This window comes from Lepidochelys kempii, chromosome 14, assembly GCF_965140285.1.
Source record: "Lepidochelys kempii isolate rLepKem1 chromosome 14, rLepKem1.hap1, whole genome shotgun sequence".
Classification (NCBI taxonomy): Eukaryota; Metazoa; Chordata; order Testudines; family Cheloniidae; genus Lepidochelys; species Lepidochelys kempii.
In genome coordinates, this window is record NC_136393.1 from 47,683,599 (window position 1) to 47,695,314 (window position 11,716).

The 11,716-nt window shown below is 47.2% G+C and overlaps 1 protein-coding gene across 1 annotated transcript in view; it reads left to right on the forward strand.

Moving 5' to 3' along the window:
- The window catches only part of LOC140898184 (killer cell lectin-like receptor subfamily B member 1B allele C), a 117,269-nt gene extending 105,553 nt beyond the window's left edge, over positions 1-11,716 (forward strand). The window contains exons 4-7 of the mRNA XM_073311614.2: positions 5,890-5,954; positions 9,764-9,918; positions 10,554-10,666; positions 11,593-11,716. Of these exons, the coding sequence (XP_073167715.1) occupies positions 5,890-5,954; positions 9,764-9,918; positions 10,554-10,666; positions 11,593-11,716 (457 nt within the window). The remainder of the gene's footprint in view (positions 1-5,889; positions 5,955-9,763; positions 9,919-10,553; positions 10,667-11,592) is intronic.

The following is an 11,716-nucleotide window of genomic DNA, read 5'->3' on the forward strand; positions in this document are numbered from 1 at the left end:
CCCCTAAGCACCATGGTAAGTGTATTTGATTTTATTCTCCCCCTATTTGTCCTAAGTTCGGGATTCTGCTTTCCACACATGCGTTTTGCGTTTATTAAAGTTTAGCCGGCAGAGTTCAGAGGGCAATTTTCTAGCTGCCAGGCGCTGCTCATTGCCATAGGAAAAGCTTCTCCTGGTATCTGCCATTCTTTGGCATAACACAGAACACTTGGTTTCTCTTTATAGCCACATGAGTGTACAAACATTACTGGACTCTTTGCAGCTGGGAACATCATTTCCACTCACATGCCAAGGCAGTAAAATGTAATAGCTTTTATACATCTTCTGGGGGATTTCAGTAAGTTATATTGATACACCAGCTGGGGATCAGGCCTGCTGACTCCCATGGACCTCTGGCTGGTTTAGCTGGGAGTGAGAAAAGAAGGAAGGGGCAAGTTCAGGGTGGCAATTGAGCACAAACACCCTGGGAGGCTCAGTGAGCAGAATTTGCTTATTGGATTTGGTGGGAGGAGCCAAGTTCCTGATGTCAGTGAGCCCAGTGTAAACCCGGTGACCCCACTGCAGTCCTCGGACTCAGGCCCAGGTTCTGCTTTCACTTCTTGTTCTGAATTCAGTGAGTGCAACTGAGATCCGAATCAGGAGCCAGTGCAAGGTGATGCAGGGCGAGCGCGGCAGAGACAGGCTTTGGGGCTGCAAATAAAACTAGCTAGGGAGTCCGAAAGGGGCTGGGATGGATGGAAGTTGTGTAGAAAGGTGGAAGGACCAGAAGGACAAAGTGAGGTTATCCCAGTGGCTGCCATTAGATGCGTTCACATCTGAACCGGCTGCCGAGAAATGACTCTCTTCCCTTTTACTAGCAAGTGAAACGTCACTGGATTTAGAAACTGTTTAGTTCTCCCAGCTCAAAGGCTCAACGAAAATCCAGAGCGCGTTAATCGTAGGGCAGTGGGCCAAATTCATCACTGTTGGGGCAGGGAATTCTAAAGCGTCTCTCTCCCTGCCAGCTAAGCCCGTTGCCTGTGTGTGCCCGTGTGTCTCTGAGTGTGTGTGTGTGCATTCACCCCTTCGCACCAGTGGGGGAGGATGTTTTGTGCGGCTGCCTCCTGTTCCCGCAGCAGAATTTCCATCAGGGTTCACACCACCAGAAACTGACAACAACTCACAACAAAGTTAGCCCGATGACTGTGTGGGAGGCTCAGCCTGAGGAGTACCTATCCTTCTTGCCAGAGCAGCTCTCACCTCTGAGCTAAGTTGTTATGTTCAGCATCGCCAGTGATGCCAAGTCGCGTCAGCACATAGCGAAGAGAAGGACATGAGGAGTCTGAACAGATGCTGAAGGGTTCTGCTTCGTGGCCCAGCACTGAAAGCATGGACTAAGCCAACGAGCAGGAATGCTGAGCACGAGTCAGGAGCAGTATGTTTAGATACAATTCAGATCTGGCCCATGAACTGCAATGGATTGTATGTCTGTTTGGTAGATAGCCCCAAATCACTCTGGTGCTGGCGGCTTTTCTCCTGGGCTGACTGGACAGGACTGCGGTGGGGACAGGAAGATTAAAACCCCTGCTGAAATCTGACCCACTTTTCCAGTAGTTTCACATTGCTCTGGAAATACCAGTCGAGCACTCTGGCCAGCTGGTCAATGGGGGGGCTCCTAAGAATAGCATATTCCTGTCTGACGGCTTTACAACTGGCTCTAGCAGCATATTGCCTTTAATGTCAGGAGTATGTCTACACTGCAAAGAAATACCCATGGCATTGAGTGTCCAGACCAACAGATTCGGGCTGCGGGTCTAAAAATTGCAGTGTAGACATCCAGGTTTGGACTGGACCCCAGGCTCTGAAATCCTGTGAGGGTCTCAGAGCCTGGGATCCAGCCAGAGCGTCTACACTGCTATTTTTGATCCCACAGCCCAAGCCCCATGAGCCCAAAGCAATCGATCCAGGCTCTGAGATTTGGCACTGCGTGTTTTTGTTTGCAGTGTAGACATCTCCCCGAGTGGCCAGAGAGACAGAAAGCCAGATAAGCACATACGCCTCTTTGTTTAAGTAGCTACAGAAAGTGCTTCACTAAATATTGCATCTCACAGATCTCCGGGGATTTTCACACTGGCACGGGTTCGTTCTGTGGATTGCTTTGGCTGGCGACGTGATCCTGGCTACAGCGGTAATTGCACTGGGCATGCAGGGTGAGTAGCTCATGGCCTGCTATCCATTGGAACAGGTCCCTTGTGACAGAGGCTGGCTGGGAAATTTTCACTGGATTGGCTTTCCATTGGGAAATGCAGGTGCATCAGAACTGAACGAGTTTTGGGGGAATGCGTCAGTGTCAATAAAATTGTCACCAGGAAACGATCCAAACAAATCTTTAAATTTCCTCCTTGGGTTTCAATAATGTTGAAATGTTTTGTTTTGATGAGGTAAACATGTTTCAGTTTGACTTATTTGGTTTCAGTAAGATCAAAATGTTTCATTCCGATAAGGTAAAATGTTTCGTTTTGACTTTCCCATTTTGATTCATTTTGTTTCTACATTTATAGTCCACAAAAAGCGAAATGTTAATGATATATTTATATCTCCGAATGTTACACGTTTAACATCATATTGAATATGATATGAAAATGTTTTGACTTGTCATAACGAAATGCCTTTTTACCTTACCACGGTGAAACCTTTTGACATTATCGAAACAACTGTTTCTGAACGGAGCTTTTTTTTAGAGTTTCCATTTTGCGGGAAATTTCGTCAAAATTTTGCGGGAAGTTTTGTCAAAATTTCAACTTTTCATTCCAATTCAGAATGGAAACAAATTTCTAAATGTTGGAAACGGAGAATCCGTTTGCTGATTAACTCTTCAGCGATGTAGCCCCAATTCTCCTGTCCCGGCACGGTGCCCTTGAGGTTTTGCTCCACTTGTCAGTAGATGACTGGACGCTTCATCACAACCTGGGCAAAGTGCTATAAGAACAAGGTCCAGACTGAGCTTGGTTCCTGAAACTCAGGTCATCCAGTTGGGGGGAAATTTGATCTTTGTCAGATATTGTTGCCCCTTTGGTTCGAATGGTTTATTGCTGTTCATGGCCTTGCAGGGCTGTTGCTGTTAGGAGAAATCAGTATGAGTCAGGTCTGTTCTCGTGTCATCTTGTTTATTTACAAAAAAATGTGCATAAAGTCCTGTTTCTGTAATCACAGGAGAAACAAACAGCAGCAGGAAGTCTCCTTGCTCAGAAATCCCCAAGCCTGCCTCTCCACTGAGCTCTATGCCCAAGAATTTCTGTCCCTGTGATTCCTCTCAGGGGTCATGCTCACAACTGCTTCTCCTTGGCTTCCCCCCCATCCCCAACACATAGAGGCTACCATAGGCGCCGACTTCTGCTGGCACCGGTGGTTGCCTGACCCCCCTCTGCCCACGGGCCTGCCCCAACTCCCTGCCCCGCCCCTCCCACCCCTGCCCCACCCCCATTCCACCCCCTTCCGCAAAGTCCCTGCCCCAACTCCGCCCCTTCCCTGCCCCTATTCCAACTCCTTCCCCAAAATCCCCGCTCTGGCCCCACCTCTTCCCAGCCTCCTCCCCTTAGTGTGCCACATTCCCGCTCCTCCCCCCTCCCTTCCAGAGCTTGTTATGCTGCAAAACAGCTGTTTTGCAGCAGCTAGCGCTGGGAAGAGAAGTGGGGACATAGCGTGCTCAGGAGAGGAGGCAGAGGTGGAGCTGAGGTGAGGTGGGGGGGCAGAGCACCCACCAATTTTTCCCCGTGGGTGCTCCAACCCTGGAGCACCCATGGAGTCGGCCCCATATGGAGTCTACAACTGATAACTTAACCCCTGGGTTTCCAACCAGGAAACCTCTCCGCCCACCTGGCTTAGCTCTGATTTCCCACGTGGCCTGTTGCAGTGGGTGGTAACCTCTGCTGCCTGCAGCTGTCTCTGCCATGTAAGGGGGCTTAATTGCTCCTTTTGTTGAGCCTGAAGGAGGTTGCTTGACTCCCACTGGCTTTCATTAGGCCACTGATTGTCTTTGGGTCAAACACCCCCTGGAAGAGAACTTTCAACATCACGATATGAAGGAAAACATGCAATGGATTAGAATATTCATCATGAACAAAGCTCTTCCTTCCTTCCTGCCACACTCCGTCACCTCTGTCCCTACCAGGGTCAACAGACGCTCCTTGGTGATTTTTCATGTCATCACATTCTCACTGTTCAGATCCCTAAATCGTGATGATCATTCCAATTCCTTACCCCTTTGCGGGGTGCTGGCAGATTTCAGGGTCTGACAGGTCTGTCTGGAGGAGAGATTGGTAATGCAGATCCCAGGATATTTCCTAGTGCAATTTGTTTATTTACTAGATAGATAGATAGGAAGGGTGTGCGTGGGGATAGATAGATAGATAGATAGATAGATAGATAGATAGATAGATAGATAGATAGATAGGGTGTGTGTGGGGATAGATAGATAGATAGATAGATAGATAGATAGATAGATAGATAGATAGATAGATAGATAGGGTGTGCGTGGGGATAGATAGATAGATAGATAGATAGATAGATAGATAGATAGATAGATAGATAGATAGATAGATAGATAGATAGATAGATAGGGTGTGCGTGGGGATAGATAGATAGATAGATAGATAGATAGATAGATAGATAGATAGATAGATAGATAGATAGATAGATAGATAGATAGATAGGGTGTGCGTGGGGATAGATAGATAGATAGATAGATAGATAGATAGATAGATAGATAGATAGATAGATAGATAGATAGATAGATAGATAGGGTGTGTGTGGGGATAGATAGATAGATAGATAGATAGATAGATAGATAGATAGATAGATAGGGTGTGCGTGGGGATAGATAGATAGATAGATAGATAGATAGATAGATAGATAGATAGATAGATAGATAGATAGATAGATAGATAGATAGATAGGGTGTGCGTGGGGATAGATAGATAGATAGATAGATAGATAGATAGATAGATAGATAGATAGATAGATAGATAGATAGATAGATAGATAGGGTGTGCGTGGGGATAGATAGATAGATAGATAGATAGATAGATAGATAGATAGATAGATAGATAGATAGATAGATAGATAGGGTGTGCGTGGGGATAGATAGATAGATAGATAGATAGATAGATAGATAGATAGATAGATAGATAGATAGATAGGGTGTGCGTGGGGATAGATAGATAGATAGATAGATAGATAGATAGATAGATAGATAGATAGGGTGTGCGTGGGGATAGATAGATAGATAGATAGATAGATAGATAGATAGATAGATAGATAGATAGATAGATAGATAGATAGATAGGAAGGGTGTGCGTGGGGATAGATAGATAGATAGATAGATAGATAGATAGATAGATAGATAGATAGGGTGTGCGTGGGGATAGATAGATAGATATCTTGGTTCCTGGTCATAAACTGCTCCCTCGCAATGCCCCCTGGCAGAAGCCCCAGTGCCGGTCACCAAGAAGCAGATATCCTCTTTGTCTCTTGCACTCTCACCCTGTTCCTTGTTCCTGCCTCAGCCCTGGGGAAACCCCCATAGTCCAAGCCGCTCACCTAGGACTGCATGGTCTGCATGGGTGCCCTGGCCATTAGCCCTCTTTAGGGGCAGCTGCTGTGCAGCACAAGGGACCTCGGGAAAGCCCTGGGACTCCAGGGGCCCCTGGGAGCTCGTACATCCGGGACGATTAAAGTGCACAACCCAAGCTCCTGCAGCCATAACAGCAACAGGAGCGACCGCTCACCTGGCTGTTGCTTGGAAGTTTTCCAGGGCCGCTCCCCACAGACGGACATGGGCGCCGTCTCATCGGTCCCCGAGAGCAGCAATGTCGCTCAGAGAAACTCCCCTGGCACAGAATGCAACAGGAGCCTGGAGGACTTGGTGTCTCGCCTGAAGCAGGGTCTGTGTCACTCAGCCCAGAGCCCCTCAGCAGGTAAGTGCGACTCGCTGTGGCTCTGAGCCCTTTGGCCACCGTGCAGGTAGAGAGGGGCCTGTTGGAAGGAGGCAGGCGACAGGCAGGCCAGCCTGCTAGCCTCTTTCCTCCTCCCATCCCAGTTCTCAGGGGGCCATGGAGATTTTCTCTCACTCAGCGAGGCCAGAGGGGGGGCACTGTGGATGGGGGAGGCAAGAAGGGGATCTTCTCCCATCTTTCCTCCAAGGATAACAAATATGTCAAGGGCTGTTATAAAGACGACGGGGATCAATTGTTCTCTGTGGCCACTGAAGGCAGGATGAGACCCAATGGGCTTCATCGGCAGCAAGGGAGATTCAGGTTAGATATTAGGAAAAACTTTCTAACTCTGAGGGGAGTTACGCTCTGGAACAGGCTTCCTAGGGAGGTTGTGGAATCCCCGTCACTGGAGGTGTTTAAGATCAGGCTGGACAAACACCTGCCAGGGCTGATCTAGGTTTACTTGGTCATGCTCAGCGCAGGAGACTGGACTTTATGACCTCTCAAGGTCCCGTCCAGCCCGACATTTCTATGAGTCTGTGAGAAGTGGTGCTGCTGAGAGAGAGTCTCCTTCCGCCAACCTCAGACCAGGAGAAGATGAGCCCGGGGCATCTTTCCCCTTCCCCAGCAATGGGAGGGAGGCCGGAGGTGGAGCGGAAGCATGGATTTTAGCATCTGGCACCAGACCCCAGTGAGGCCAGGCCATCAGAGAAAGCACTGGCCAGGGGTAGGAGACACGGCCATTTCCGACCTCCCCCATCCAAGTAGGCTCAGAGGAAGGAAATTTCTTTCCAAGTCTCCCCAGTGCCAGCAGTGGCCGGAGGTAGGGCAGACTCTGGGTGCCTGAATTCCTTGTCTGGAGGCACCGGGGAAGGTGGGAAGTGCTGGCAACGGACAGACAAGCAAATACTTTTGTGATCTAACTTGGACAATGTTTGCTGGCCACCTAGCACGGCAGGTTGGATGCCTCTCAGTGGGGATTGTGGGGCACAGTGACCTCTAGGGGTCAGTTAGGGCAATTCTCAGGGTGAGCAGGATTGCTGAGCGAATAATTGATTTTTCATTTCAGGGGCTGAACCAAGAAAACTAAGGGCTAAGGGGGGCAGGAGGGAGAAAAAATAAACAACGGTTCAAACCAAAACTGAGTTTTTTGGAAGATTTTCAATGTATTGGAAAAAAATGAAAAAGCTTCATTTTGTCAACCTAACACTAATTTTTTTTTTTTCATTTTTCAGGGGTATTTTGCCCTTTTAAAATGTATTTATTTTTATAATAGCCAAACTGGAAGTTGAAATACTGTTTCAAAATGAGAGGTCGAAATGACACATTTTGATATGGCTGAAATGAACCATTTTGTCTTTTTCCGGAAAACAAACAACGTAGGGGGCCAAAACGATTGGTGGAAGAATTCAATCCAAAATTGTGAACAGCCTGAGTGCAAAAAAAATGCATAATTTGGCAAATTTAGTATTTACTGAAATTCCCCCCCCCCGCCCCCCCAGGTCTAGTGAGCAGGACAGGTTGTTCTATGATACTAGTATAATGAATTCCAAGAAAGACTGTATTTAGTGATCGTAAAGATTTCATCAGGGTACCCAGTATCCATCCACCCAAAGGCACAGTCATGTTGCCTACAGCACTGTCAGAAACACACTCCAGTGGTCTTTGAGGCCTTCACTCCCACCTCCAGCGGCTACCAGAAAGCACGAGGCATCCCGGCTTCCCCCCAACCCTCACACAGAAACCTGAGCAGTGACCTCAGACGCTCTCTTGTAACAACAGAGCAGCACGTCTGCCTGTTACACTGCCCCTGGTTTGGGAACCAAGCGGATCTGCTTTGTCGGGGCTGAGGGCGTCCTTCGGGTTTTGCTCCGGCCTGCGAGAGGAGTGGAGATCAGGGGCAGCGCGGAGGCAGCCGGGTATGGCTGAGGCTGAGCGTGTCAGGCTAGTTGTGGCTGATGCCTGGGGCTGGGAATGCCCGGGTGGTTCTGGGTGACGGTCGAGGGTGCAGCGATAGTGACGGGCGTAACGCTGAGTGAGGACCCTAGGGCTAGATCCACAAAGGGACTTAGATGATTAACTGCCATCGAGGAGACTAAATTCAACATTTCGATACTGCTGAGATCCTGAACACCCACTCCCAGCTGCCACTTAACTCTGTAGGTGTGTAGCATAAAGGACAGCTGGGGTTGCTACAGGATTTTGGCTGGTAGCGCGTCTCTCTTACTCCCACTTACAGCCCTCTGCCAGGAGGTGGGAAACCCAGGTTTGAATGCTGCCTGATCTGGAACTGGGGATTGCACCCAGCTCTCCCAGCTGAGTGCCCCAAACCCTGGGCTGTTGAGTCTTGTAGGGGAAATCTCTCCTGTTGAAACTGTTCCACTTTGTGTCATAATTAAACAGTGAAACAGTTTGCCAGTGAGATCAAAGTGTCTCCTCTTTGCCACGCAATGAAAAGAGTTTGACACAAAGTGCCAGACTACTTCATTACAACGCAAACCAGAGACCGGTTGATCTAGAAAAGAAAAGACAATCAGATGTTTCAAGCATAGATTCGTAGATTCCAAGGCCAGAAGGGACCACTGTTATCATCTAGTCCAGCAGTTCTCAAACTGGGGGTCAGAACCCTGAAGTGATCGCGACCCCATTGTAATGGAGTTACCAGGGCTGGTGGTAGATTTGCTGGTGCCCAAGGCTAAAGCCCAAACCCAAGCCCCACCTCCCGGGGCTGAAGCCTGAGGATTTCAGCCCTGGGTGATGGGTCTCAGGTTTTGGCTTTGGTCCCCCTCCCAGGGCGGTGAGGCTGGGAAGGGCTCAGGCTTCGGTCCCCCCTCTTAAGGTCGTGTAGTAATATTTGTTGTCAGAAGAGTGCAATGAAGTTTGAGAACCCCTGAGCTAGTCTGACCCCCGTATGACAGGCCAGAGAACTGCCTAAAATAATTCCTAGAGCAGATATTTCAGAAAAAGATCCCATCTTGATTTTAAAATTGTCAGTGATGGAGAATCCACCACGACCCTTGGTAAATGGTTCCAATGGTTAATTACTTTCACTGGTAAAAATTTACACCTTATTTCTAATCTGAATTTGTCTAGCTTCAACTTCCAGTCATTGGATCACGTTATACTTCTCTGCTAGTAGTCTATTATGAAATATTTGTTTCCCACATAGATGATTACAGACTGTGATCGAGTCACCCCTTAACCTTCTCTTTGTTAAGCTAAGTAGCTCTAGCTCTTTGAGTCTATCACTGTGCAAAAGATTTTCTAATCCTTAGATCATTCTCGTGGCTCTTCTCTGAACCCTCTGCAGTTTATCAACATTGTTTGTGATCAGCACAAAGTAGCAGCTGCCCTTAAGGAATTATAAAATTAAATCACAGACTCTTTCAACTTATTATAACACGGCATGAAACAATGTAAAGAATTATACCAATCGTATAAAAATAAGAATCCATAAAATGAACTTCAAAGTGAAATTTTGAAATGTTCGGAACGGAACATTTTCCACAATAAAAAAAACTTGTTTTTCTGGAACTTCTTTTTCTGTGAGAATATGTCTCGAAATTGACACGGTTTCGTGAGAACATTTTGTTGAAACAGCTTTTGTACTGAAAAAGGGTTTTGAGGAAAATGTTCTGACCAGCTCTCATTGTTAAATATTGAGAAAGTCTCTGGATGGGATCACTGATAGTGCCTAACTCAGTGGGATTTGTACCCTCTCTGAGCTGTTGTAAGCATGTTCCCTGGGGCTAACAATCATTAATGCTCTGTCTCTCCACATCTCTCTCCAGACGGCTCCAGCTGCAAACTCTGCCCCATGGACTGGCTGTCGCACAGGGGAAAGTGTTACTGGTTTTCCAAAGACAGCAAAACCTGGAACGAGAGCCGTGCTGACTGCTCAGCGAAAAGCTCTCGAAAGCTAGTGATCCAGGATGGGGAGGAGATGGTAAAGTAAAACAGAGGGGGCTAGACTTCTGCTGGAGTGGGTCACTGGTTACATGGTCCCAGATGTGCCAGAGGTGAAGGGGATTTCTTCCTGAGGATGCTAATGCAGCATTACAGCCGGCGTAGCTCCCACATGCTTTGCTCCCCATCAACGGGGGGATTGGAGAACCGGGAGCGCCCCAACCCCATCTGTCCCCCTGCCTCCGCTTATTCCTCCTCCTGTCTCAAGCTGATGGATGCTCCTTCCCCATCAGGATCCAAGCATGGGGAACAGCAAGGCAGGAGGTAGAGAGGTATATTAACCACTCTGGGTGTGATTTTCAGAAGCTCAAAAGGGAGTTAGGAGCATCAGTCCCGGTCAATGGGGTGCCACGTGACTGTCACGGTTACTTCTGCTCCTAATTCCCGGAGACACTTGCGTCATCTAGCCCTGAGCCCTGTTTACATGAGCACTCCCACGGTGCTGCTACACAGATGGTAGAAATGCTGGGACATAGCAGCAGAAGAACTTCCAGTGCAGATGGGGCCTAAATACTTAAGTGCCTGTTTTGAGAACAGTCTGTCAAGTTTGCTGGCTGAAGCAAAGAATCCTAGAAGTCTAGCAGGTTGCACTCACCCTTTGTCTTCACCCCCCAGGCGTTCATAGAGAACATCACACGGGGTCTATATCATGTCTGGCTCGGGCTCCGGGTTACATCTCCAGGGAAGAACTGGACCTGGGTGGACAGCTCCATGTTAGACCAAACTCTGTGAGTGTTGCCCAGTGGTTGCTATTTTATTTTATTTTTTTTTAAAAAAGCATATGTAATGGCACCCTCTGGTTTAGCTATTCCTAGGCCTTGAGCACATGTAGCCGTGCATCTAAACAAACCAAACTGCAAGATTGCTTCGGCACCAGGGCCAACTCTGTGAGCATAGGGACTCGAGCAACTACAATGGTGAATGTTTGTCAGTGACCAGTAAATTCACTGGAAAAAATAAGGTATTTTTCGCGGCAATGAAACTAGTTGTGAAGTCAACACAAATTAGCCAATAGTTTTGGCTGTCAATTCCCCCCCCTCAAAAAATGTTTAAATGGTTTGCTTGACTGTTTGAAATGCAGTGTTGCAACTTTTCATTTCGAAACGATGCTTTGTTTCAAAATTTAGCGATGTGTATTAAAAAGAAAAGATGTAAAAGTTCCCAAAACAAAACAAGGAATAATATCTATCTATCTTCGTTTCATTTAATGGAGGGTTGTTTTTCAACTCGTAATGATTTTTTTTCCCTGTTCAGTTTTTCATTCCAGAAAGAAAAACCTAGGGGGCAAAAATCAGTTTTGGTTTGAACCAAACAAATTTTTTATTTTTATTTTATTTTTCAGGTCAGCTCCCAAACTGAAAAAAAGTCAATGATTTGCTTAGCTCTAGCAGCAGCCTCATAAGCCTCTGTCTGTGGTGTAGCCACTAGACAGGCACAAAGAGAGACCCCGGGCGAGCATGGATTACACAGAGCTCATGAAAGAATTCAAACTGCCCTTTGGCTTAGAATGAAGACTCCACTACTTTAGGTTCCTTTTATTTAATCTAAGCACAGAAGGACAAATTTGCCTCGGATGTAATCAATTCCATTGATTTCGGCAGAGTTACAGAGGGTCTGAATTTGGCTCATTGACTTCCTTTCTCCTGTTTTACAGGTTCCCTGTAACGGGTCCTGCTGACGTGAACAGCTGCGGGGTGATAAAAGGGAATCGGATTCACTCTGAAACCTGCAGTGCTGAATTCAAATGGATTTGCCAGAAGGAAGCCATGCCGCTATAA